This window comes from Rhincodon typus, chromosome 12 (assembly GCF_021869965.1).
Source record: "Rhincodon typus isolate 14 chromosome 12, sRhiTyp1.1, whole genome shotgun sequence".
Lineage (NCBI taxonomy): Eukaryota > Metazoa > Chordata > Chondrichthyes > Orectolobiformes > Rhincodontidae > Rhincodon > Rhincodon typus.
Window position 1 is genome coordinate 40,890,696 of NC_063343.1, and position 25,971 is coordinate 40,916,666.

Genomic DNA, 25,971 nt, shown 5'->3' on the forward strand with positions numbered 1-25,971 from the left:
GGCCCTTAAACATGCAACTAATGGCTTCATCCTGCTTTTCCACCCCCCCACCCTGTTTGTTGCACGTGGCTGGAATGGCCCACACTGTATGTAAAACCTAATATATTTAGCTGTGTGGACTCCTTGCCCAAAAAGGGGCTTGGAGGAGCCTTTATATGTGCAGCTTCTTGACCAATCAGACTCGCCACACAGTCTTATGCCTCAACCTGCGTCTGGGGTCTTGAACCTGCTGCCACCACCACCACCACACCACCCCCTCCGCTCCATGACTCTGGTTCTCTTGCTGACAGCCCCGATCCCAAAGTTTCCGAAATCCTTGAATATATATTGCTGAAAATGTTGTTTTTCTGATCATTTTCAGCTATTTTTTTTAAAGAAGATTGGTATGTATAGTGTATGGCATATTGTTGCAAGAATATATGCATTTTGTAAAATTAGATCGCCTGGGGAATCCGAATGAGAGCTCTACTGAAGTTACGTGGTACTGATCCTTTATTTATAGAAGGCCTTTCTTAATTTGTTGACTGACTTTTAAATGAAGCCTTTGATAAAGCATTAATTTCAAGCAATCTACAGTGAAACTATTGATATGGTGATGTGATCTGTTTGCTTTAATGTCATAGGCTTTATTAAACTTTGTCCAATGATTGCTCGCTACATACTTTAAATGATAATGAAACCCTGCAAGAAAACCATCATGATGGAATGATGATTTGATTGTAAATTTGGTATATCCAATATTAACTGTTGAGGGTGAATTTATACTTTGGTACTGACCTGCTTTATTCTATTAGGAATTGGCGAGCAGGGGAAAGCTGTGCCGTTGTCTGATGAAGATCGAACTAGCCAAGCATATCGGGAAAATGGTTTCAATATCTACGTGAGTGATAAAATCTCTCTGAATCGGAGCCTACCTGACATTCGGCATCCAAAGTGAGTAAAACAGCTTCCTTCCACTTTGCAATTAAGTTTTTTTTTGTTTAAAACTGTCATCAGGCTTGGAATTGTCTTTGCCCAACTATATTACAGTTTGTTCATTTTTTTTAAAACAAGCTTTTTACAGCGATCGTCTTTGTCTTGCAACTTAAAAATGATAGTCCCTACTACTTACAGTACCCATGCTTGACATGGGCAGTGGCAGTGGGTATTAGGTGCTAATCAATTGTCATTTCCATCAGAGCCAATTGTAAAGATGGCCCCTGTGCTGTTTCAGATAGATGTTTTACTTTAGGTATAAATGGTGATCCGAATGCACATTGTACTAAGTGTAAGGTTGTTCTAGTTTCAGCTCAGACTCATTTATGTTTTGCTGAATGTAAAATCTGTGGACTTTTTGTTACAGTGATTAATTGAATGAGGGGATCAGGTTATGAGTGGCCTGCCTTCCTGCAATGTTTCCTTTAAATCAGCACAAAATATTGCAGAATCTTGATTTGCCCAGGATGTGATTTGCCCCGATCTGTGCCACTGATTTGGCTGAATTCCTTTTGTAAAAGCAGTAAAACTCCTAATCGTTATGCATGTCAACTCTTTTGGGCAATTTGTGAATTACTTATCCTGCATTTGCGTAAAATACTGTGAATACCAGAAATCTGGCGTAAGGACAGAAAATGCTGTAAGTGCATAGCAGGTCAGGCATCATAGAACATAGAACAGTACAGTACAGCACAGTACAGGCCCTTCGGCCCGCGATGTTGTGCCGAACTTTTACCCTAATCCTAAGGTCTATTTAACCTCCACCCCTACCTTGTACTATCATCCATATGCCTATCTAATAGCCGCTTAAATGCCCCTAATGAGACCAACTCCACTACCCATTCCAGCAACACATTCCACTCTGAGTAAAGAACCTACCTCTGATGTCTCCCCTATATCTACCTTCACTCACTTTAAAGCTATGCCCCCTTGTAATAGCTACCTCCACCCTAGGAAAAAGTCTCTGGCTGTCTACTCTATCTATACCTCTGATCATTTTGTACACCCCTATCAAGTCACCTCTCATCCTTCGTCGTTCTAAAGAGAAAAGCCCTAGCTCTCTCAACCTTTCCTCGTAAGAACTTTTCTGTATTCCAGGCAACATCCCGGTAAATCTCCTCTGCACCTTTTCCAACGCTTCCACATCTTTCCTGTAATGAGGCAACCAGAACTGGACACAATACTCCAGATGTGGCCGAACCAGCAATTGAAATAGAATTAACATTTCAGGTGATTAGTCTGTGAATAGAACTGGAAAAAATTAGGGATGTCACAGATTCTACAGAAAAAGAGAAATTGGAGAGGAGAGGGAAGGTCTACGATTGGGTGGAAGATGTTGGAGAGCACAGTCTATTTTTAAAATTAAAACCCTCATTAAAGCTCCTCTGGCTTTGCCACACACCTGCCTAATTTCTGCATTTATACAATCTAGCACTTCAGAGGTGCTATAAGTGGGCCTGTACATAACACCTGTTACAGTTTTAGATCCTTAACTGTTCCTCTGTTTCATCCATACAATCTCCACCGAATACTTTTCCCTCATTATATCCTCCCTCACCATTGAAGTACTTTTGTTTCTAACCAATAAGGCTATTCCCACCTATTCTGCGATTTTATTTTTCCCTGTTTGTCCTGTAAATCTTCTATTTAGTTCCCAGTACCGACCATCCTGCAGCAATGTCTCAGTAATAGCTGCCACGTCATAATCTCCAATTTGAATTTGTGCTTGCAGCTCACTTTAATTTATTTCTCACACTCCATGCATTCATATATAGAACTCTTATTTGGGCCATACGCTCTAACCTGGCCCCCATCACTAATAGCACAGTGTGGAGCTGCAGGAACACAGAGTTGCAGGAAAGTTGCTGTTTCAGGTCGGGACCCTTCTTCAGAAGTCCTGACCCAAAATGTCAACTTTCCTGCTCCTCTGATGCTGCCTGGCCTGCTGTGTTCCTTCAGCTCCACACTGTGTTGTCTCTGTCTCCAGCATCGGTAGTTCTTGCTATCTCTGAGTGAGTTATAATCCCACCACTGATGTTTTATTCACCTGTTTATTAGTTCTGTCTTCTGGTTTAATCAATACTATTCTTATAATTTTACATTATCTGCCACACTTTAAGTAGGATTCCTGACTGCTGTTTCACTCTCTCTCCTGTTGTTTGATTTTGAAACTGTATTGGCTTTGCCTGATTCAGTTACCATGGTCATATAAACAATTTAAGCTCTTCAATCAATTTATTATTCTAAACAGTGACCATTAAACCACCATAACCCAGACTGTTAAGACATGGATGATTGAATGACTTTCATTCATTTTGGACTGCTTCACAAAGTACCCTGTTCAGCAAAATTGAAAGCTGTTTTACCACATTGTATGTTGATCCCACAAATGGTTAGGTTTGTTGGCAGTTTGAACAACCGTCCTGCTGTGATTTGAAGAGATGAAATGGCAAATGAATTGGTATCACAGGGCAAGCAGACAATTGTAATATTGTCATTCACATGTCCTTTAGATCCATCTTTTGATTCTTTCCTAGTTCCATTGCTAGCCCTTTTGCCTTGCTCCATCATCTATCCTATCTTAGCTTGAGCCTACTATAGGTATTCATTTTTGATTTCTCTCTCTTCAATCCTTTCCCTGTCCAAAGGCTAAGTCATAAAGCCTAACTGTTTTCTGTCTGTCTTCACAGATGCTGAGACCTGCTGAGTATTTCCACTCATTTCTGTTTTTGTTTGTTATTCTGTACTTGCCCATTAATGAGGCAGACAGCTTCAATGAACTGTTCATGGTTTGTTCCCTGTTTAGTCATTTCAGATAAAGTTGGTCCTCCATCAGTTTTGGTCATCTTTTGCAGCTCCCTAAAGTGTGATTGCCCCAGTAGAGAGATTCTAGGTACAACTACATTCCGAGCATGCCCTCTCCTTCTAAATTGAGGGAAGGCTACTTAAACCTGTATTATATTCCTTTAAATTCAAAAGATTCAGGGTGATATAATTGAAGTGTTAAAAATTATGCAAAGATTTTCTAAAGATAGATGTAGAGAAACTATTTCCTTTTGGCAAGAGATTCCAGATGTGTTTACCCATTTACCTCTTAATTTTTTACATTGGCCTGATCCCACACTGCAGGGATTCATTCAGCTCATTGAGTCCACACCGACCCTCCGTAGAACATCACATCCAGACCCATCTCATCCCCATAACCCTGCATTTCCCATGGCTAATACACTTAGCCTACACTGGACACTACAGTTCAATTTAGCATAGCCAATCCGCCTAACTTGCACATCTTTGGATTGTGGAGGAAACCGGGGCACCTGGACAAAACCAACGCAGGTATGGAGTGAATGTGCAAACTCCACACAGACAGTGATATCAAACCTCATTCAAGATTTGGGCACATAATACAATTTGACACTTTAGTGCAGTGCTACATTATCAGATGCTACCTTTCGGATATACAATAAACTGAGAATATATATGGGCGAATGTAAAATCATGATAAAACTTTGGAAAAGCTGCATGTTTTCCTTAAGTCCTGCACAATATCTATCCATTGATCAATACCACTAAAACAATCTTTAGGTCATTATTTCATTTTTGTTTTGTAGATGCTTGTTGTGAGTCGATTGGCTGCTTTGTTCTGCTTCATTTATGTTGTTCACTACCTTGGCGTATCACAAAGCAATTTACAGCTACAAAATGCTTTTGATATGTGGTTATTGTTTGTAATGTACAGGATGATAGCGACATCTCAAAGTTACTGTGTGAGGTGCGTTGAAATGTGAGGTTGTAAAAGTTAACTGCACAAATGCCCCAAGTTGAGCATTTAGATCTTTTAATCTTTTGTAAAAACAAAACCACAATATTCCATATCTTTGTGGCATATTTTCAACTTTCATATCTGGATTTACCCATTCATCCCTAAGCAATCTTATCTTCCCTTTAACACTTCATATGATCTTACAAATTGAGGGGCAGAAAAAATTGAGTTTTCTCATTGGAAAGTGAAGAACTTTTTAAAAATACAAATTGAAGTAACTTGCAATTGAAGGATCACTGTCTTTACAATTTTAGGAGGAAACAAATTAGGTGATATTCAATCTTCTTGCAATTGCAGATGAGTTTGGAAAAGAACAATCCAGCAACTACAACTAAGAGCAAACTTCTTTTAAATATTAGGCTAGAACAGGATGCAACTGAACTGTAAACAAGTATCTAGCTAATGTTCTTTATCTTGGCCCTTGAAAATTTTGGTTTAGATTTTGCAGTGGGAGTGACAGTATTGCTGTCCACAATCCTTTGCCTCTGATAACAATTTGTGGTGTCTGGACATGCAGTAGTGAAAGTAGGAATCTAGAAATTTCTGTCTGTACTTGACTTCTCCAGAGGATCCTGTTTAGGATCTCTAGACTGCAATCCATTAGAAATCATAGAATCAATGAGAACTGGAACAGCCTGTAAAGTAAAATACACTTGAAAATATTGCACATCATTGTATGAGGATAAGGTAAGGTTAGCCTACTAGTTTCATAATTATTGTTTCAAGGAGCCACTGAACCTGAAGGAGTAACTTGCTTTATGTTGAACATCAAATGTCTCCCATTATAAGAAATTCCACATACTCAAATCAAGAATTAATAACTTTTATTTTTATTGTTTAGCTTCTGCCATAATCCCATGTGTGTGGCCCATTCGTTTGTTGTTCGTCAAGTTTTAAAATTAGAAGTGAAGGAATTGTGGAGTTTTGATGTGTTAGTTTATTGTGCGAAGGCACAAGATTTTTGCGGGCAGTTTTATTCAAAGTGTGTGAGTGCTGTTGCTTCAACACTGAGTGAAATCCAGCCCATTGACCGTTTTGAGCTAGATGCCAGAGGCCAGTAAGGGTTAAATGCTGCTAAAAGCAGGGAACTGAAAACCAGATTATAGAGGTAAATCTTAAGTGAAGATCAATTAACCTTTACTGTCACTGCTTTAGTCTGGTTGAACAAAACTGTTTAACAGAAAAAGCTTAGCTTAGTAAGCTAGCTTAGAAGTCTGCTGGCAGTTGATTGTGTCCACAGTTGAGATGTAACAGTTTATCTTTAGTTACTTAATGTTGATTCTGTTTGAAGCTGCTTTCATGTTGCATGAGATATGTGATATTGTGATTGCTACCTGATGTATGGATCTTGTGGGATTGTAGGGATGAAATGAAACTAACCAGTCCAGTTCTTTTTGTTCTGAGTTTGGCTCCATTTATTATTCTGTATGATTCTGACACAGGATTTTCCTTCATTTTTCATGCTCTCCACTCCAACATATGTGGGCACTTACTTGGGGACGCACTGTAATTCTCTGGCCAGATTCGTTTGCCTTACACCTGTTTTTAAGTTCTGTCCAAAGTAGTTAAACCCTGTGCCTTTGTTATCCCATCCAAATTTTCCCTTTTCCCATACCTCTACCCTGCTTTCATGTTTTTGTCATGGGCATGTAGCCTAACACAACTTCGTGTTTGGAATGTGCGTGACGTAAATGTGATAAAACAGATGGCTGCACATTTCTAACTAACAAACTCTGCAAGCAGCAGAAGTTTTGGGATTAGTCATTTACTCGAGGGAAGAGGGGAATGTTAAGGAAAAATGATGTGGTATTTTAATTTGCATTTAAACCCCATCCATGACATTTAATTTCACTACAGCTTTCCTGTGCAGTTTGTTTCTATGCAATAGGTCAGATTCCGAAATGCTATGGCACACATCTAAGGTTTATGTACATCCTGCCATTAGCTTGGAAATTGCCAGACTGACAACTTCATTTCAGTTTTGCATACATTATTGCCTGTGAAATCTGATTGATTTAAGGTAGAATAAAATGGTTAACTACAAAATTAAATTAAACGTGCTAGTACCTGAACATAGTGTGCCACAGTGGGATTTAGGAGGGGTCAGTTTAGCTCAATTGGCTAGTTTGTGGTGCATCGTGTTGCTAAAAGCATAGGTTAAACTCCTGCACCAGCTGAGGTCACCAGGAAGTATTCTCTATTTCAACCTGCCCCCTCGTCTGAGGCATGGTGATCCTTGAGTTAAACCACCATGTTGTTTTCTCTAATGATAGAGCAGCCCTATGGTCTGCTACAACTTCGGTAACTTTACCTTTTAGCATGGGAACAGGTTCTCAAACTTCTGAAGAAGCATTGCCAGATAAAATATCACTCTGAACCAGATGTGATCCATGCCCAAATTGTATATTAATAGTAATAATGAGGCAATCAGCACTAACTTTATTATTGAGCACTTTGGACTGCAACCTCCGGTGTGTGCACACGTGCAATTAAATGTCAAATTCCAAATTACTTATTTCCTCTACAGGCTGTGAAGTGGTGGTGCCTCATTGATTAGACTTGGCTGTAACATAAATGCAACGGTATGATGTTGCAGTTCTTATCTATTAGTTGCAGACTAAACCTACCAGAAAAAGTTAAGGCTGGTCTCCTGTCTCTCTTTTTTTCCCTTTTGTCCAGTCTCTTTCCACATACATCTGTGAACGTTCCAATGTCCTAGTGACTTTAACAGTTTCCAATTTCCTGGCTGTAACCCCCACTCTCACCAATCTCTCCACGCCTCCATCTGTTTTGATTCAGGGAGACAGGAAGAGCAGAACTGTGAAAATGGAATGAATAGAGTTAATGATTCAGTCAACAATTGTATGTAGGGTTGTGGGGGGGATCCTCGTTTCAGAATATGGGAAAATGTATCAGATGCAGTGTTTCTTTTATTTGTTCATGAGATGTGGGCATAATTGGCTAGACCACCATTTATTGACCATTTGTATTTGCCTTGAAGATGATGTTGGTGAGCTGCCATCTTGAAACACTCTGGTCCTTATGGTATAGGGGCACATACAGTACTGTTAGATCAGGAATTCCAGGGTTTTGAGGCAGCAACAATTTGGAAACAGTGATATAAGTTCCAAGTCAGGATGAGTCGTGGCTTGGAGAGGAGTCTGCAAGTGGTGGCATTGCCATGCTGACCTTGACATTCTGGTAGAGGTCATGGGTTTGAAGGTGCTAACTCAGGAACCATAGCAAGTTACTGCAGTGAATTTATGGATGATGTGAACTGCTGTTATTGTGCATTGATGGTGAACAGAGTAAATGTTGAAGCTGGTGGATGAGATGCCAATTAAACAGGCTGAGTTTGGTTTTCCTGGATGGTGTTGAGCTGCTTTAGTATTGTTGGAGCTGCATCTAGCCAGGCAGGTGGAGGATATTCCATCACACTACTTACAGATGGTGTACAGGTACTGAGATGACAACAAGTCATTTACTGGAGAATTTCCAGTCTCTGATGCGCTCTTGTAGCCACAGTAGTAGTATGGCTAGTCCATTTCACTTTCTGGTCAATGTTAACCCCCAGGAGATGATAGTGGGTATATGATGTTAATAATACCATTGAATGTCAAGGGGCAATGATAAGATTCTGTAGGGCGTGAATGTTATTAGTCACTTATAAACCCAAGTCTGGATGCTGGCTGGTTCTTGGTGAATTTGGACCCTTGTTGCTTTAGTATCTGAGGATCTGACTAGTAGTGAACATTGTGCAGTCGTCAGTGACCATCCCCAGTTCTGACCTTTTATGATAGAGGGCAGATCATTGAAGCAGCTGAAACTGTTTGCACCGTTTTCTGCCCTGCCGATCTCCTGCACTGATGTCCTTGGACTGAAATGATTGACCTCCAACAACCTTTTGAGATTAATTAATATTAATTCCCAGACTCATCTCTGAAGGACCCTTGATCACTGTTAATTATTTTCTTTTTTAGCTGTGGAAACTCTTCATATCCTTGTTTCTATGTTTAGATAGCTCTCTCTTATACTCTAATATAGCATGTAAAAAGACAGCACTAAGGCATTCTACAATGAATCAGATCCAACCTCTGCAGTCTTGGCACGTCCAGTCAGAATATTCCTTTTGTGCTGAGTATGATTTCAACCACTGGAGAGGTTTATCCCTGATTTTAATTGATTTCAGTTTTATGAGGGCTCCTTGATGCTATACTTGGTGAAATGTCGTGATGTTGAGGACAGTCTTTCTGACCTCGTCTCTGGAGTTTAGCTGTTTCGGCCATGTTGAATCGAGGCTGTGATGAGATCAGGAGCTGAATGGTCCTAGCAGAACCCACACTGAGTATCAGTGAGCAGGTCATTCTTTTGCAAGTGTTGCCTTTTTTGTCACTTTTGAAGTCCCCTCCCATCACTTTGTTGAAGTAGACTGATGTGGTGATCTGGATTTGTCTTGCATTCTGTGGGCGTGACGTACCTAGTTAATTCTTGACATTATTGGACAGCTGCCAGTTTTGCACCTGTCCTAGAATGGCTTGGTTAGGCGTTCAGCTGATTCTGGACCACAAGTCTTTAATACTATTGCTGGAATGTTGTCAGGACCCATAGTTTTTGCAATATCCTGTACCTTCAGCCATTTATTGGTATCAAGTGATATCAAATTAGTTAATTAGTGAATCAAATTAGTTGAAGGTTGGCATTTATGATGTTGGGGGGGACCTCTGGAAGAGGCTAAGATGGATCATCCATTTGGCTGAAGATTGTTGCAAAAGCTTCAGCCTTTTTTTTTGTGTTTCCACTGGTATCCTAGGTTCTCCAATCACTGGGGATAGGGGATGCCTGTAATGTCTCCACCTCCTGTTGTTTGTTTGTTTGTTTGTTTTAATTGTCCACCACCATTTATGACTGGATGTGCCAAGACTGCAGAGCTTGGATCTGATTCATTGTAGAATGCCTTTTTACATGCTATATTAGAGTCTAAGAGAGAGCTAGCTAAACATAGAAACAAAGATGTGACGAGTTTCCACAGCTTAAAAAAAAAGTTAACATGGTAATCAAGGTTCCTTCAGAGATGAGTCTGGGAATTAATAATGGAAAATAAGGAGATGGCAAATGAATTGAACTGACAATATGCATTGGTCTCCAATATTAAGAATGTAAGTAACATCTCAAAAGTATTGTCAGTCAAAAATTTGAAGAAAGAGGCATTTGTGCAAATGCAATCGCCAGGAAAGTCATAACCAGCAACTCTTTGGAACTGCAAGTCAATTAGTTCCCAGATTCTGGTGGTTGACATCCTACAATCTTAAGAGGTGGATTGTGAGACCATGATACTATAAGACCATAATATGTAAGAGCAGAATTAGCCATTTAGCCCATTGACTCTGCTCTTGCATTTCAGTCAAGGCTGATCTGTTTCTCAACCTCATTCTCCTGCCTTCTTCCCATAACCCTTGATCCCTTACCAGTCTAGAACCTATAGATCTCTGTCTTAAGCACACTCAATGACTTGGCCTCCATAGCCTTCTGTGGCAAGGAGTTCCACAGATTAATCACTCTCTGGCTGAAGAAATTCCTCCTCATCTCTGTTTTAAAGGGGAGTCCCTTCACTTTGTGGCTGTGGCTGTGGCTGTGGCTGTGCTCTATGGTCCTAGTCCCTCCTACTAGTGGAAACATCTTCTCTACATCCACTGCGTCCAAGCCTCTCAGTATGCTGCAAGTTTCAATCAGAAAGTCCCCTCTTCCTTCTAAACTCCATCCAGTACAGACCCAGAGTCCTCAAGCCCTTCATTCTAAGATCATTCTTGTAAACCTCCTCTGGACCTTCTCTAATACCAGCACATCCTTTCTCAGGTAGGGGCCCAAAACTGCTCTCAATATGTAGTTTGACTGAAGTCTTATACAGTCTCGGTAGTATATTTCTGCTCTTGTATTCTAGCCCTCTTGAAATGAATGCTAATATTGCATTTGCCTTTTTAACTGCCAACTGCACTGCATATTAACCTCCAAAAGAATCCTGAACTAGGACTCCCAAGTCCCTTGGTGCTTCAGATATCCAAAGCCTTTCCCCATTTAGAAAATAATCTATGCTTCTATTTTCCGACCAAAGTCTGTTACCTCACACTTTCTCACGTTGTATTCTGTTTGCCACTTCTTTGCCCACTCTCCTAACCTGTCTAAATCCTTCCGCAGCCTTCCTGCTTCCTCAACGTTACCTGTCCCTCCACCTATCTTTGTGCCATTTGCAAACGTAGGAACAATGCTTTCAGTTCCTTCTTCAAATCATAAATGTATAACGTGAATAGTTGTGGTCTCACCACGGATTCCTGCGGAACTCTACTAGTCACCGGCTGCCATCCTGAGAAAGATCCCTTTATCCCCACTCTCTGCCTTCTGCCAGTCAGCCAATCCTCTATCTATGCCAGTACTTTGCCCACGACACCAGGGGCTGGAATCTTATTTAGCAGCCTCCTGTGCAGCCACCTTGTCCAAAGGCCTCCTGGAAATCCAAATACATCATGTGCACTGGCTGTCCTTTGTCTAAAGTGCTCATTACCTCCTCAAAGAATTCCAACAGATTTGTCAGGCATGGCCTCCCCTTGATAAAGCTGTGCTGACTCAGCCTCATTTTACCATGCACTTCCAAGTACTCTGTAATCTCACCCTAAAGAAAAGGACTCTCAAATCTTACCAACAATAAAGTTCAAGCTAACTGTCCTATTGTTTCCTGTCTTCTGCCTCCCTCCCTTGTTCACTGGGGATGTTACATTAGCCATTTTCCAATGTTAGGGGACCCTCTCTCACTCCAGTAATTTCTGAAAGATCACCACCATAATCTCCTCAGCTTTCTCCTTCAGAACTCTGGCATGTAGGTCATCTGGTCCGGGTGATCTATCTGCCTTCAGACCTTTCAGCTTCCCCTGTACCTTCTCATTAGTGAAGAAAAAGTTCAGAGTTAAGGTTTCAGTTCTGTTCCCAGTTCTGAGGAAGGGTCACCAGACCTGAAACATTAACTCTGATCATTTTCCTCACAGATGCTGCCAGACCTGCTGAGCTTTTTCAGCAACTTCTGTTTTTGTTCCTGATTTACAGCATCTGCAGTTCTTTTGGTTTTTACCTTCTTGTTAGTGATGGCCACTGCAAACAACTGTGACTCTCTTGGAAGTTCTTGTACACTGCTGGCATCTTGCATTATGAAAACTGACTCAAAGTACCTATTCACTTCCTCCACCACATCCTTGTTCCCCATTACTGCTTCTTCAGCCTCATTTTCCAGTGGTTCTATGTCCACTATTCGCTCTTTCATACGTTTTTTTATTGATTAAGCTTTTTTTAAAATTTAAAAACTCCTGCAATTTCATTCATATTATTAGCTAGCTTACTCTCCTATTTCTTCTCCCGCGTATTGTTTTTTTTTCAGTTAATCTCTGCTGGCTTTTAAATGTTTCCTAATCGCCACATTGTACGCTTTTTCTTTTTGTTTTATGCTGTCCCTGACTCTCTCTTGTTAGCTATGGTTGTCGCATCCTCCCCTTAGTATGTTTCTTTTTCCTTTCGATGAATTTCTGCTGTGCCTTCCGAATTACCCTGAGAAACTCCTGTCATTGCTGCTAGGCTCCTCTTCAATCAGCTGTGGCCAGCTCTTCCCTCATGTCTTTGCAGTTACCTTTACTCAGTTGTAACACTGTTTCATTTGATTCAATTGTCTCCCTCCCAAAATGCAGGGTGAATTCTACCATATTATGGCCACTGCCCCAGGGTTCCAACACCTTAAGCTCCCCACTCAAGTGTCTCATTACACAGAATCATCCATAACCAGAATTGCCTGTTCCTTAGTTCCCTACATCCTGACTCTTGCTTGGAGGCCTGTATATAACTTCAAACAGGGTCTTTTCTCCTTTCCTCCTCTTCAACTCTACCCACACAGATTCTATGCCTTCTGACTATATCATTTCCTATTGATTTTAATTTATTTTGTTATTAACAAGGCAACCCGCCCCCTCAGCCCATCCTCCTGACCAGTCAATAGGACGGGTATCCTTGGATATTCAGTTTGCAGCGTCGTCTCTGTGGTACTCACAACATCATACCTGCCAGTTTCAATGCACTGCAAGCTCATTTACCTTTTTTTTTCACTGTGTGCATTTAAGAACAACACCCTCAGTCTTGCGGTGACTCCCTCCTTCTCATTGTCTCCTCATCTGCTGTGCCTGAAGTCAAAAATCAGGTGAAGAAGGACTGAGGCTCTGAAAGCTTGTGTTTTCCAATAAACCTGTTGGACTATAACCTGGTGTCATGTGATTTCCGACTTTGTCTACCCCAGTCCAACACCGGCACCTCCACATCATGGCTGTGCCTGAAGTTAGGTTCCTGACTCTTTCCATACTCTCTGTCCTATTATTTGTTCTGCAAGCTTTAATAACCTTTGCTGAACCCTCCTCCCTTTTAAATTTCCATAATTTTCCATGCGACTGAACCCCCTTGTGAAAGGGGAATCAGTTTATTGGAGTCCTTCAAAGAAGTAACATGGAAATGAAATAGACTGTTTTAAATTATTACAAAGGAAATTGAATTCAAAAGTAGGACTGTTATGCTTCATTTATACAAGTTACTCACAATAGCATTGGTCTCCCTATTTATGAAACAATGTAAAAGCTTTGGAGGAAGTTCAGAGAAGGTCTACAAAACCAAGACATGGAATGAATAGGAATGTCTAAGAAAGGATGGACTGATTAGGCTTGTATCTGTTGGAGTTTAGAAGACTTAGATATCGGATTCTGAAGTCTTGAAAAGGTAGATGGTGAGAGGATGGAATAATCAAGAATTCAGGGTCACTGTTTAAAAATCAGGTGTTGCCCATTTAAAGCAAATATTAGGTGAAATTGTTTCCGAGGGTTGAGAGTCTTTGGAAAACTCTTCCTGAAAAGATGGTGGAAGTAGAGTCCTTGAATATTTTTAAGGCAAGGGTAGATAAATTTTTGATGAGCAGATGTCATAAGGGTTATTGGAGATGAGTGGGAATGTGGAGCTGAGATTAAAATCGGAATCATCTTGGTCTTATGAAATGGTGGGGCAGGGCTAAAGGACTACTTCTGTTCCTAATTCATATGTTCATTCTGGTTTTATGTTTGGGGAAGCCACAAGCTGATGGTTGTTAATTGTGCATTTGAAAACGAATATCATCATATATCTGGGCTATATTTTGTCATGTTAACTGTTTTCAGGTTCTACAGTAGTGTTCACAATATAACTAGTAACTGTATCTCTTTAATTGACAGCTGCAAGAACAAGCTGTATTTGGAGAAGCTTCCAAATACCAGTATCATTATACCATTCCACAACGAAGGCTGGTCCACGCTCCTTCGAACTGTGCACAGTGTCTTAAATCGTTCGCCACCAGAGCTTGTTGCAGAAATCATACTTGTTGATGACTTCAGTGAAAGAGGTAAAAAAGAAGCTGAGTTTCAACTTAAACCATTACTGTCTCACAATTGTCAAAAGAATTAAACTAATTAAATCTTAAGTCATTTTGACTTTTCAAATCTGCAGTGTCTCAACTATTCTCTATCCCACCTCTATTTAACTGGGATGTCTGAGTAAAAACAAGAAGGTAGATGACCAGTGCCTGCCAAAACTAGCTTCACAAATAAATACTACTGCCTGTTGTGTTTTATAAATAATGAGAAATGTGATTTGAATAAAATTTGAGAGTCGCTTTGGCTTCCCTGTTTTCATTTTTGGACTTGGTATAACGCAGTTGTTGTTTTCAGTCTCAGACAGCTAGCTGTAATCCTCCAATATGGAGCATAATATTCAAGTCCCATAGGTACCATTCAAGGACACCAAGGGTGTAATTCATCTTTGGATAGGTCTGATTATGAGAATTTATTTAATAGACTTTCTAATGAATCATAAATTTGGTTTGGATACCACAATTATTTTTAAAGATTCATACTCTGTATCTCATGGGTCCAGCTTTTTCCCTTGCTCAATCATGAGCTTGAGCATGTTTTGTTGCAATGTTCTCTTCCTTCAGAATTTAAAGATTTAATATAGATTTTATTTCCATTTCAGAAACAATTTAATTACATGAATGCTAAATTTATCTTTGATCCGGAACTGTAAAAATTGGATTTGTGAATTATGAGAGTTGGCATGAAAATTGATAACCTTTTACTGGTGCAATGTGGCCTCAGTAAGTAGGATACTGACCTGGCACTGCCATAACTTGACAAGATCACCACCAGCTTGAAGACAGGTGGAGAACAGCAGCAAAAGTTGGCCGAATCAGCAATGCTGACATCCCATGGGAGAACAATAAACACTTCTTTTCCCTATGTCCTCTACCACTGAGAATGGCAAAATCTGCAAAAATAATATACTACCTCCTAATTCTTGACTCAGTTGCACATTACCCGAACTTGATCTCACTTAAAATAACAACACATGGTTTAAAGCCATGCAATAGCAATGTAATGAGGCCTTTATGCTAATGGCTGTCCTAAGATTTTGTTATTGTAATATTCAATCTGATTTTTCCTTACAGTTTTCTCTAGTCACTATCAAATACTTTAGAACTATAAGAGGTTGTTTACTTCTCCAGTTCATAATAGAGAACTGAAAAAGGTTAGGGTGATGGTTAGGCCCCATTAATTGCCCCATAGTCTGCAGCAATAGTCTGGGTAGATGGGTTAGCCATGGTTACGTGAGTTGGGGGGTGTGGTGGGAATGTTGGGTCTTGGCAGGATGCTGTTTGGAGGGTTGGTGCAGACTGAATGGGCCAAATGGCCTCTCTGCACTGTAGGGATTCCATGAAAACATTCCCAACTTTCCATCTGTCTTCATGACTATAGTTTCTCAAACCTGGAATCATTCTTGTAAATCCCTTTTTCACTCTCTCTCCTTTGCACTGATATCCTTCCTGAAGTGTGATGCCCAGAATTGTACATAGTAGTCCGTTTGAGGTCTAACTAGTGCCTTATACAAGTTCTGCATCCTCCTTGTTCTTGTAATCTATGCCCCTCTTAATAATTATGAATGCTTTATTAGCTGCTCTCTCCAGCTTTAATGGTTTATGCATGTACACACCAAGGCGTCTTTACTTTTGCACACACCCTAGAGTAGTACCCTTTTACTTTACATTGATTCTCCATGTTCTTTCGACTAAACTATATCACCTCTCAATTCTCCACATTGAACTTCATCTGTCACCTACCCGTCCACTCCTCCAACCTGCCAATGTCCCACTTGAAATTCCAAACTGTTCTCCTCACATTTTATTGTGCTTCCAAGTTTTGTATTGTCTGCAAACTTTTCAATTTTCCCCTGCACACCAAAAATGTAGATCATTAACGTATATCAGCAAAGGAAGGGTCCCAACACCAACCCCAGAAAACTCCACTATAAATCTTCCTTGAGCTTAAAATATCCATAAACAGTCACTCTTTGCTTTACCTCAGCCTGTTTTGTATCCATATTGCTTCTGTCACTTTTATTCGCAAGTCTGTTGTGTGGCAGTGTATCAAACACCTTTCAGAAGTCCGTTAACAGCTCATCAAATGTCTCGGTTGGCTCTTCAAAACTCCAAGTTAGTTAAGCATGCTTTTCCTTTAAGAAAACCACGTTGACTTTCCTTAATACACATTTATCTGTGTGACTATTAATTCTATCCTGAATTATTGTTTCTAGAGGTTTTCCATCAACAAAGGTAACTGAGCTGATTCTTGCACCATTTTTGAACAAGAGCATAATACTTGCAATTTTTAGCAAAAACTAAAAATTATCATTAATGCCTGCAGAATTTTTACACTCGCATCTTTCAGGATCCTGGGATGCATCTCAAGTGCAGTCTTATCAACTTTAACTACAGACAGCTTATCCAATACCACCACCTTGTCAGTTTTGAACCCTTCTAGCGAGTGAAGTTCCTTCTCTGTCACCATGACCTGAGTAACATTTGTCTCCTTAATAAATAAAGACAGGTGCAAAATATTGATTTCTCCCCCCACCCCCTGCCTCCAAGCTATAAGAGTCCCAACTCCACACAGCCTGCTTCTATCTCCTTTCCAAAATCCACAATCAGGACTATCCAGGCAGACTGCTCCACAGAACTCATCTCTTCTTACCTCCAGCTGCCTCCCCTTTTCCATGGACATGCAATCTCTTTACACATACATCCACCATCAGGATAGTCTCAGAGCTCTCTGCTTCTTCCTGGGGAAAAAAAAGGGCCTGAATCATCCTGATCAACCACAACCCTCTTCCGCTTGGCTGAGCTTGTCCTTGCTCTGAACAAATTCTCTTTTAGCTCCTCTTTCTTCAGGTTAAAGGGATGGCCATGGGTACCTGCATGGGCCCCAGTTATGCCTGTCTCTTTGTGGGGTATGTGGAACATTTCTTGTTCTAGTCCTACTCTGGCCCCCACCCGCAACTCCTTTTCTGGTATATTTGTATATCAGTGCTGCTTCCTTTTCTCATTGGAAATTGGAAAAGTTTTATCATTTTTGCTTCCAATTTCCACCCCACTGTCACTTCCACCCCTGGTCCATCTCTGACTCCTCCCTTCTCTTACTTGATATCTCTGTTTCCATTTCTGGGTAAAGTCAGAAGTCACATGACACCAGGTTATAGTCCAACAGGTTTAATTGAAACCACAAGCTCTTGGAGCGCTGCATCTTTGTCAGGTGAAGTGACCATGTCACAGAACACCTACATTTTGTCTGCAGAAAAGACCCTGAACTTCCAGTTGTCTGCACTGGCCAACATCCCTGACTCAGGCTTGCTGTAGTGTTCCAGCGAGCTGGAAGAACAGCACCTCATTTTCCACTTGAAATCTATACAGCTTTCTGGACTCAATATCGAGTTCAACAATTTTAGAGCTTAAGGTGGCTTCTCCCCCGTCCTTGCCCCAAGCTCCACGCACCAGGTCTTGTTATCACACAGTCTGCCATTACACTCGACCCATTGTTAGCCACTAATAGTCCCCATTAGCAGCTATTCATTCTCCAAGGATGATCCATTATCCACTCCTTTGTCCAACTGTTCTCTATCTCTACCTGTCATCATTTACTCTTTAACCCCTCCCTCTACCCTAACTTCTGCATAAAAAACAATCTTTTCCTAGCTACAGAGATAGTAGGAACTGCAGATGCTGGAGAATCCGAGACAACAAGGTGCAGGGCTGGATGAACACAGCAGGCCAAGCAGCATCATAGGAGCAGAAAGGCTGACGTTTCGGGCCTAGACTCTTTAACCCACTGCGAAGCCTCTTCTAAGGATGCCCAGCCTGAAGAAGTTACCCTCTGGCATTTCTGATGAAGGGTCTAGGCCCGAAACGTCAGCCTTTCTGCTCCTATGATGCTGCTTGGCCTGCTGTGTTCATCCAGCTCTGCACCTTGTTGTCTCTTTTCCTAGCTACCATCAGTTTTGAAGCAGGGTCACTGGACCCAAAATGTCAACTCTGATTTCTCTCCACAGATGCTGCCAGACCTGTTGAGATTTTCCAGCATTTTTTTTTTTTGTTGCCAAGTACTTTTTTTTTTTTTCCTGATCAACCCGTTCAGAGATGTTACTACATACACTGGGAGCAGGTAACTCTTGAATCCAGGTCTCATACCTCAAATTTAGGGATACTACCACTGTGTCACAAGAGACCCTAAAGATGCAAGGTATTCAGTTAATACCTCAACCATGTCCGCTACTTCCATGTGTAAATCACTCCTTTTTCTTCATCTCTAATTGGCACAACACCTCCTTCCAAGGAGACTGCCTAAAGACATCAAAAACTATACAATTAAATACAATCAAACAAACCAACAGGTTGAGTTATGTATAAGTGTGTACAGAATGTAGGAATTAGGAGCAGAAGTATGCCATTCAGCCTGTTGGACTTGCTTCATCATTCAATGTGATCATAGATGCGCTATTTTTGTTTCAAATTCCATACTCCTGTCCAGCCCCAATAACATTAGATTTTTATTAGGCAAGGGAACACCATCTTCTGAGGCAAAAAAAACCTCAAGAAACTTTTTCCTCATTTGTGTTAAAAGGATGACCCCTCTTTTTAATACAGTTCCCCTGGTTCTGCACTCATTCACAAGAGGAAATATCCTTTCTTCTTGTTCAACTTGTTAAGACCATTCTTGATCTTTGAAAAATGCAATCAATTCATCCTTTATTCTTCTGAAATCCAGTGGGAACAAGTCCAGGCTGTCCAATGTTTCCTCATAAAACAACCCACTCATACTAAGCAGCAAACTAGTAAATCTCCTCTGAACCTCAACCAATACATTTATGTTCAGCATTTACATCCATCCTTAAATAAAGAGACCAAAACTGCACACAGTATTCAAGACTTGGTCTCACCAATGTCCTGTATAACTGAAGCAAAACATCCTTGCCTTTTTATAAAAGCAAAATATTGTAGAAGCTGGAAATCTGAAATATAAACAGAAAATACTAGAGATGGTCAGGAGCCTGACAATATCTGTGGAGAGAAACCGAGTTTCAAGTCCAGTATGATCTCAGAATTGGTTCAGGATAGTTCTGGAGAAGGGTCATATCAGGTTTGAAACATTAGTTCTGTTTCTGTCTGAACAGATGCTGCCCGAAATCCCTACCTTTGTGTTAAATTCCTCTCTCGATAAAGGATTGAATCCTGTTAGTCGGCTTCTGTGACTGAAGTTTCTGGCTTAGCCAGTCAAAAGTAGAGATGAGTTTTGATGGCTCAGCTAAAAGTTATGTTTTGTGGCAGATATCTGTGGAACCACGAATGGGTTTAACAGTCACCTTTTTTTTTTTGAATAATAAGATTGCATTCTGATTCAAAGGAACAAAGTCCCTTATGTTTTAAATATGAGCCCTGCCCTATGTTCTGTATTGCAGATAGATCAGGACAATATTGTTCAGTTTCAATGGGGAGGTTCATCACTTGAAATAGCATTGCACTTTTTTTTTGCATTAAAAAGGATATAATCCTTATGGGGTAAAAATGAATTATTGCTTTAATTAGCCAGACTGATTTATTTGGGGCAAAGATGAATTACTGTTTTAATTAGCCAGACTGATTTTGTTTACTTAAATTAATGAGCCTTTCAGTGGTTTGAAATCAAAAGAATAGATGAATAGATTTAACTTACATTATTAATAACAGTCCTATTTTTTCTCTTTATGATAGGCATGCTCATGCATTCCTCTGTTATGCAATCTGTCTAAATGTGCACAGCAGTTATTTAAGTCATTATCACAAATACCTTATGCTGTCGGCATATTTGTAATAAAGGCATTTCTATTTATAAAAGATAATAATACTCTCCAACAAAATGGTAATCTTCAGGATTCTTCACTAAGAGCAGCATTTGACATAATTTAGGTTACAGCCTTGAGTCTTGAAAGAATGTTGGATCAAATTGGAATAACATGCATGCAAATTGAATCTTTGCTGCAGTAAGTGACACCAAGATCAAGTTCTTTAAATCCGATTTCTAAATGCCAAAAGCTTATAAATATCATTTAAGGTTTAAGAACAAAAACTTGAAATGTGTAAAGGCCATTCAGCCTTTCAAGTTGATAAATGTTTCAGACTCTGTACAACCTGCCCCCATTAGGTATCCTGCTTACATTAATTTTGTGAGGTGACATTCTGCATTAGCACTCACAGCTCCTCAAGGGCAAGTACTGTAAAGTTTCAGTGAATTCATCTAGCCTTTGCTTCTACATGATAAACCTAGACCAATTGGCTACAATAGGATAACATCTGTTCCTGACTTTGGAGTGGGTCCATAGGTTTACAAGAATGATCTGGGGGTTGAGGGGCTTGTCATATGAGGAGTATTTAAGGACTATGCATCTGTGCTTGGTGGGGTTTAGAAGAATGAGGGGAGAATCTGATTGAAACCTGCAGAGTACTAAGTGGCCTGAATAAAGTAGGCTTGGGGGATGATGTTTCCACTAGTGGGAGAGACTAGGCCAAGACGCAACCTCCGGGTGAAAGGACAACCATTTAGAACGGAGATGTGGAGGAATTTCCTCAGCCGGAGTGTGGTGAATCTGTGAAACTTATTGCTGCAGAGGGCTGTGGAGGCCAAGTCATCAAGTGTATTTGAGACAGAGGTAAAGGATCAAGAATTGCTGGGAGAAGACAGGAGAATGGGGTTAAGAAACATATCAGCCATGATCGGATTGTGGAGCAGACATTGAGCTGAATGGCTTGTTCTGTTCATCTGTCGTTTGGTCTTGTGTTCTTGTTCTAGTGGCCCCATTAACTCTGATTAGGTGCTGCAGAACATTTTGTTACTTTAATATAATTTCTTATTAGAATTTATTCATGTTGGACTTAATTTTATTCCCAATGATATTCATTAAGTTATTATTTTGAATATTATTGACATTGTGTTAGTTATGTGTTAAAGAAATGCCTGTGGTTGGTGTTTAACTTATGATTATGCATTCACAGATTTTTACATTTTCGACAAGCTAAAGGTTAGAATTCTGGAGTAAGATAGTTTATTAGCTCTGTGCTTGCATTGTGACAAGTACTTATATACATGAAAGGCATGCACAAGTGGTTAATTCTGTTTCTGATCTTCCTCTTGATCTCTGCTGTTCTCAATGAGCTTCACTATGAAAAATATCGGGCTCATTCACTATAATAACAGATTGTATACTGGGGGAGAAAGAATATTATTTATTGTTTAATACAGTTGTGTAATGATAGAGATTAGCCTGATCGTAGATAGTGTTTGTAATAATTAATTTAAAAATTAGTAAATGCTAAAATTGCATAATAGATCCATCAAATCCTTTTTTACAGATACTGACCTTTACAACATTTGTTTTGTTGATAGTTTGAGGTTTTTTTCTTTCTTGTTTCTTCTTGAATTAGGTGGCTAGTTCAATTTATTAAAATTTATTGATAATACTCATTGCAAATTTAGCATCTCATCAAAAAATTAGTGCCTCCAACAAATGAAAACTCCTTAATTACATCCCTGAAGTATCATGCTGGATTATGTGTTAAAGGAATCCATCTCAACACTCCGCTTTTGAGTTTCAAGTGGAAGTGTTCCCAATGAAACTATAGCTGATACTAATGACCTGAAGGATAAATAAGATCTATTCAAGGAGATCAAAAGATTTGATTTTGCCAGTGGACTAGAATCGTGGAAAGTTATGAGCAGCCTGTATAATCAGAATGAAAGCTCACAAATCAAGAAAAGAAGATAGGCCTGTATGTTGACTGGAGGAGATTACTGACTAAAGGGAAGAATGTGGGAGAGTGGAAAATCTCCAAAGAAACCACTGAACCCCATCCTCCTATTGTTAGTGGCAAATAGACCATCAGCTACAGCAATGTCAGAGTAATTTGAAAGGAAACTGGATTTTGATAATAGGTTTAACATGAGACCATTTCAGTTGTCTACTGAAACCAAGCTTTTGGGAGGTGGGGGTGAGGGGAGAAGTGTTGAGTTTATAGCTCTTACTAAATTATGCATGACTTGCTGAAATTAAATTGGAGTGGTTTAGTAGCCAGAGTCAAGGAATGAAACACATCTAAAGATTTAATGACTGACCTCCTTTCCCAAGATTTAAATACTCTGCTCTTAGAGCACCAATAATTAAAATCCAATAAGTTTATCATATCTGGTCAGGGAATAGCAGCACAGAGTAATAGTTTTTGATGCGAAAGCACATGCTGATTAAAATTAGGCCTGACATATTTACGTAAGTCAATATTATTGACATTGATTTTAAACTTAGATTATAGGTGCAAGAGTAGGCCATTCAGCCCTTTTGAGCCTGTTCCGCAGTTCAAGATGATCATGGCTAATCATCCAACTTCATACCCTGCTCCTGCTTTCTCTCTCAAGCTGTAGGATAAATATTTAACTATTGCCTAGAATTCTACAGGCTCACCTGGGTGAAGGAATTTCTTCTCCTATCAGTCCTAAATGGTCTCCTGGACTCCCTGGCCACCAGACCATCTTTCCTGCATTTACCCTGTCTGGTCCTGTTAGAATTTTATAGGATTCTATGAGATTCTAGAAACTCTGATGAATATGGTCGTAACAAATCCAGTCTCTCTTCATATGTCAGCCCTGCTGGGAATCAGTCAGTAAACCTTTGTGGCACTCCCTCCATAGCCTCAGGCAGAGAGACCAAAACTGCTCACTACTCCAGATGTGATCTCATCAAGGCCCTGTACAATTGTAGCAAGATATCCCATTCCTGTAGCCAAACCCTCTCACTATGAAGGTGCCTTCATGACCTTCTGTACCTGAAGGCTCACCTTCAGCGAGTGGTGTACAAGGATACTCCAGTCTTTTTGCATCTACCCCCTCCTCAACCTATCATCGTTCAGATAATAATCTATCACTTTGTTTTTGCTACCAAAATGGATAACTTCACATTTATCCACATTATACTTCCCCTGCCTTGCATTTGCCTACTAACTCAACTTGTCCAAATCACACTGAAGCATTCATGCATCCTCCTCACGGTTCACCCTCCCATCCAGCTTTGCGTTGTCTGCAAACTTGGAGATTTTACATTTAGTTCCCTCATCTATTACTAACACATATAGTGAATAGCTGAGATCCAAGCACTGATCCCAGTGGTACCCCACTAGTTACTGCCTACCACTTGGGGGGGAAAAAAACCCGTTTTTCTTCCTCCTCTTTGTCTCCTGTCTGCCAACCAGTCAATATCCATGTCAATACACCACCCCAATCCCGTGCACTTTAATTTTACATGGCATTCTCATGTGAGACCTTATTGAAAGCCTTCTGAAAATCCAAGTAAACCACATTCACTGGCTCTCCCTCATCAACTCTACTGGTTACATCCTCAAAAAATTCCAAGTCAAATATGATTTCCCTTTCATAAATCCATGTTGATTCTCGGATTCTGTTACTGTTTTCCAAGTGCTATCCTGATAAATCTTTTATAACAGACTCAAGAATTTTCCCCACTATCAACGTCAGGTTAACCAATTGATATTTTTCTCCACCTCCTTTTTCAAATAGTGGAGTTACATTAGAAACCCTCCAATCCAAAGAACTGTTCCAGTGTCTATAGAATCTTGAAAGTTGGCCACTAATACATCTACTTTCTGGGTGCACTTCCTAAAATACCATGGAATATAGACTATAGGACCCTGGGGATTTATTTGCATTTAATCCCATCAATGTCCTCAACAACATTTCCCTACTAATAATGATTTCCATAAATTCCTCCATCTGACTAGACCTCGTGTACCCCAATATTTTTTGGGATGTTATTTTGCCCTCTTGTGAAGACAGCACCTAAATATGTATTTATTGGTCTTCAATCTCTGCTCCCCACAATATCTTCCCTTGTTTCTGACTGTAAGAAATGTTTTGATATTCACATTGAAATCAAACAACACAATATTTATTGAAAAAATAGTATTTTTAAGGAATTTTAGACAGCGCCTGAGTCAGATAGTTTGGTAAAGTTTTACCTGTGTCAGAGAACCTAGGCAGAATTTTAGGCTGTGGTGGAGGAGCCAAGTCAGAGGCCAGCTGACAGGCCAGGAAGAAACTCTTGCTCCACAGCCATTATTGCTGCAGTCTGGAGCTACTCACCAATATGCACGGCTGACAGCTCCGCAGTTCTAGCAACACCAGAGTTAATTTGTGGTTGCTGTTGGGTCTGCAGCCAGTCCTAAGAATGACGCTCAGTAGAACCTCCAGGCCTAGGTAAGTCAGGGGCATTATGCAGGGAGATCATCTTCGGAATGAGGGTGGAGTGATGGATTTTAGTCTGTGGCAGGGAATCCATGCAGTGGGCACGCTGTAGTGCTGGGCTGGGACCTGCCTATTTTAGGTGCCCCTCTGCTAAAAATCACACTCTGCAGAGGCATGTAAAATCCAGCTGCTTGACATCTGCATTCTGTTCTTCTCTTCCCTCTCATAGAATCCACTTTGAGAATGATTGATTTTAAACTGCATATTTCCTTTCAAACACAAATCATTTGGCATTCACATTCACTTTAAGATAAGTGGTTGGATTACGTATGTTTAACAATGTGCCAATTTTTATGAAATAATCAATGGAATTTTTAGTCTCACTATTTTCAATGGATTTCAATATTTTTAAGAAAAGTTCTTAATTAGTTATGATAATATTTTTTGTTCAGAATGAATGAATTTATGATTTTCAATACTATATTTATCCCAATGAGGGGAAAAAATATCTTCCCGTTTGTAAAGTTGGCCAGGCAGCATCAGAGGAGCAGGAAAGTTGATATTTGGGTTTCTGAATTTCTGAAGAAGAGTGCCGACCAGAAACGTCAACTTTTCTACTCCTCCGATGCTGCCTGGCCTGCTGTGCTCCTCCAGCTCCATGCTGTGTTATCTCTGACTCCAGCATCGGCAGGTCTTACTATCTCTTCCTGTTTGTAAAGGCCTGACACAATGCTATGCTGCGAGATAGACTTGCAACCTTTTTCCAGGAAAGCATATTGATGAAGTATCAGACGCTCTTGTTGGGTTAGGACTAAACTCAGTTGTTGCTGGGGTATGCTGTTGACACTCTATTACGAATAACAATTCAGGATTATTGATTTCCATCACAGGGAATATTAAAAGAAATAAAGAAATGTTGTGCTGTAGAACATGTCCAATCTGATCCTGCTTGTTAATGTCATGTAAACTGAGAGACACAATGGCTCAGTGGTTAGCACTGCAGTCTGTCAGTGCCAGAGACCTGGTTCAATTCCAGCCTGAGGTGAATGTGTGGCATTTGCACATTCTCCCCATGTTTGCACGGGTTTCTGCCAGGAGCTCCACAGTCCAAAGATATGCAGGTTAAGTGGCCATGCTAAATTGTCTGCAGTGTCCAGGGAAGGAGAAGGCAGATGGGACTAGTTTTGTTTGGGATTATGTTTGGCATGGACTGGTTGGGCCGAAGGGTCAGTTTCATGCTGTATGACTCAAAGTGCAGACTAGGTGGATTAGCCATGTTAAAAGTGGGTTATGAGGATAGGGTGAAGGTTGGATCTGGTGAGATGCTGTTCAGAAGATTAGTACAGAATCAATGGGCCGAATGGCACAGTAGGGATTCTATGATTCTAAGTTATTCCACATCTTGTTGTGAAATAGAACACAAGTATTGATCTGGAACCAGTAGTTTCTGTGCTTACTTTTATTTAA

At 40.2% G+C, this 25,971-nt stretch overlaps 1 protein-coding gene across 6 annotated transcripts in view; it reads left to right on the forward strand.

Moving 5' to 3' along the window:
- The window catches only part of LOC109931015 (polypeptide N-acetylgalactosaminyltransferase 10-like), an 82,723-nt gene that overhangs the window by 32,038 nt on the left and 24,714 nt on the right, over positions 1-25,971 (forward strand). For 4 of the 6 annotated variants that reach the window (XM_048603680.1, XM_048603681.1, XM_020530370.2 and 1 more), the window contains exons 3-4: positions 795-933; positions 14,077-14,243. In XM_048603680.1, coding sequence (XP_048459637.1) covers positions 795-933; positions 14,077-14,243 — 306 coding nt within the window. Of the gene's footprint in view, positions 1-794; positions 934-5,307; positions 5,486-14,076; positions 14,244-25,971 lie in introns of those variants that run through there. The other 2 variants (XM_048603683.1, XM_048603684.1) reach the window with 1 other exon arrangement.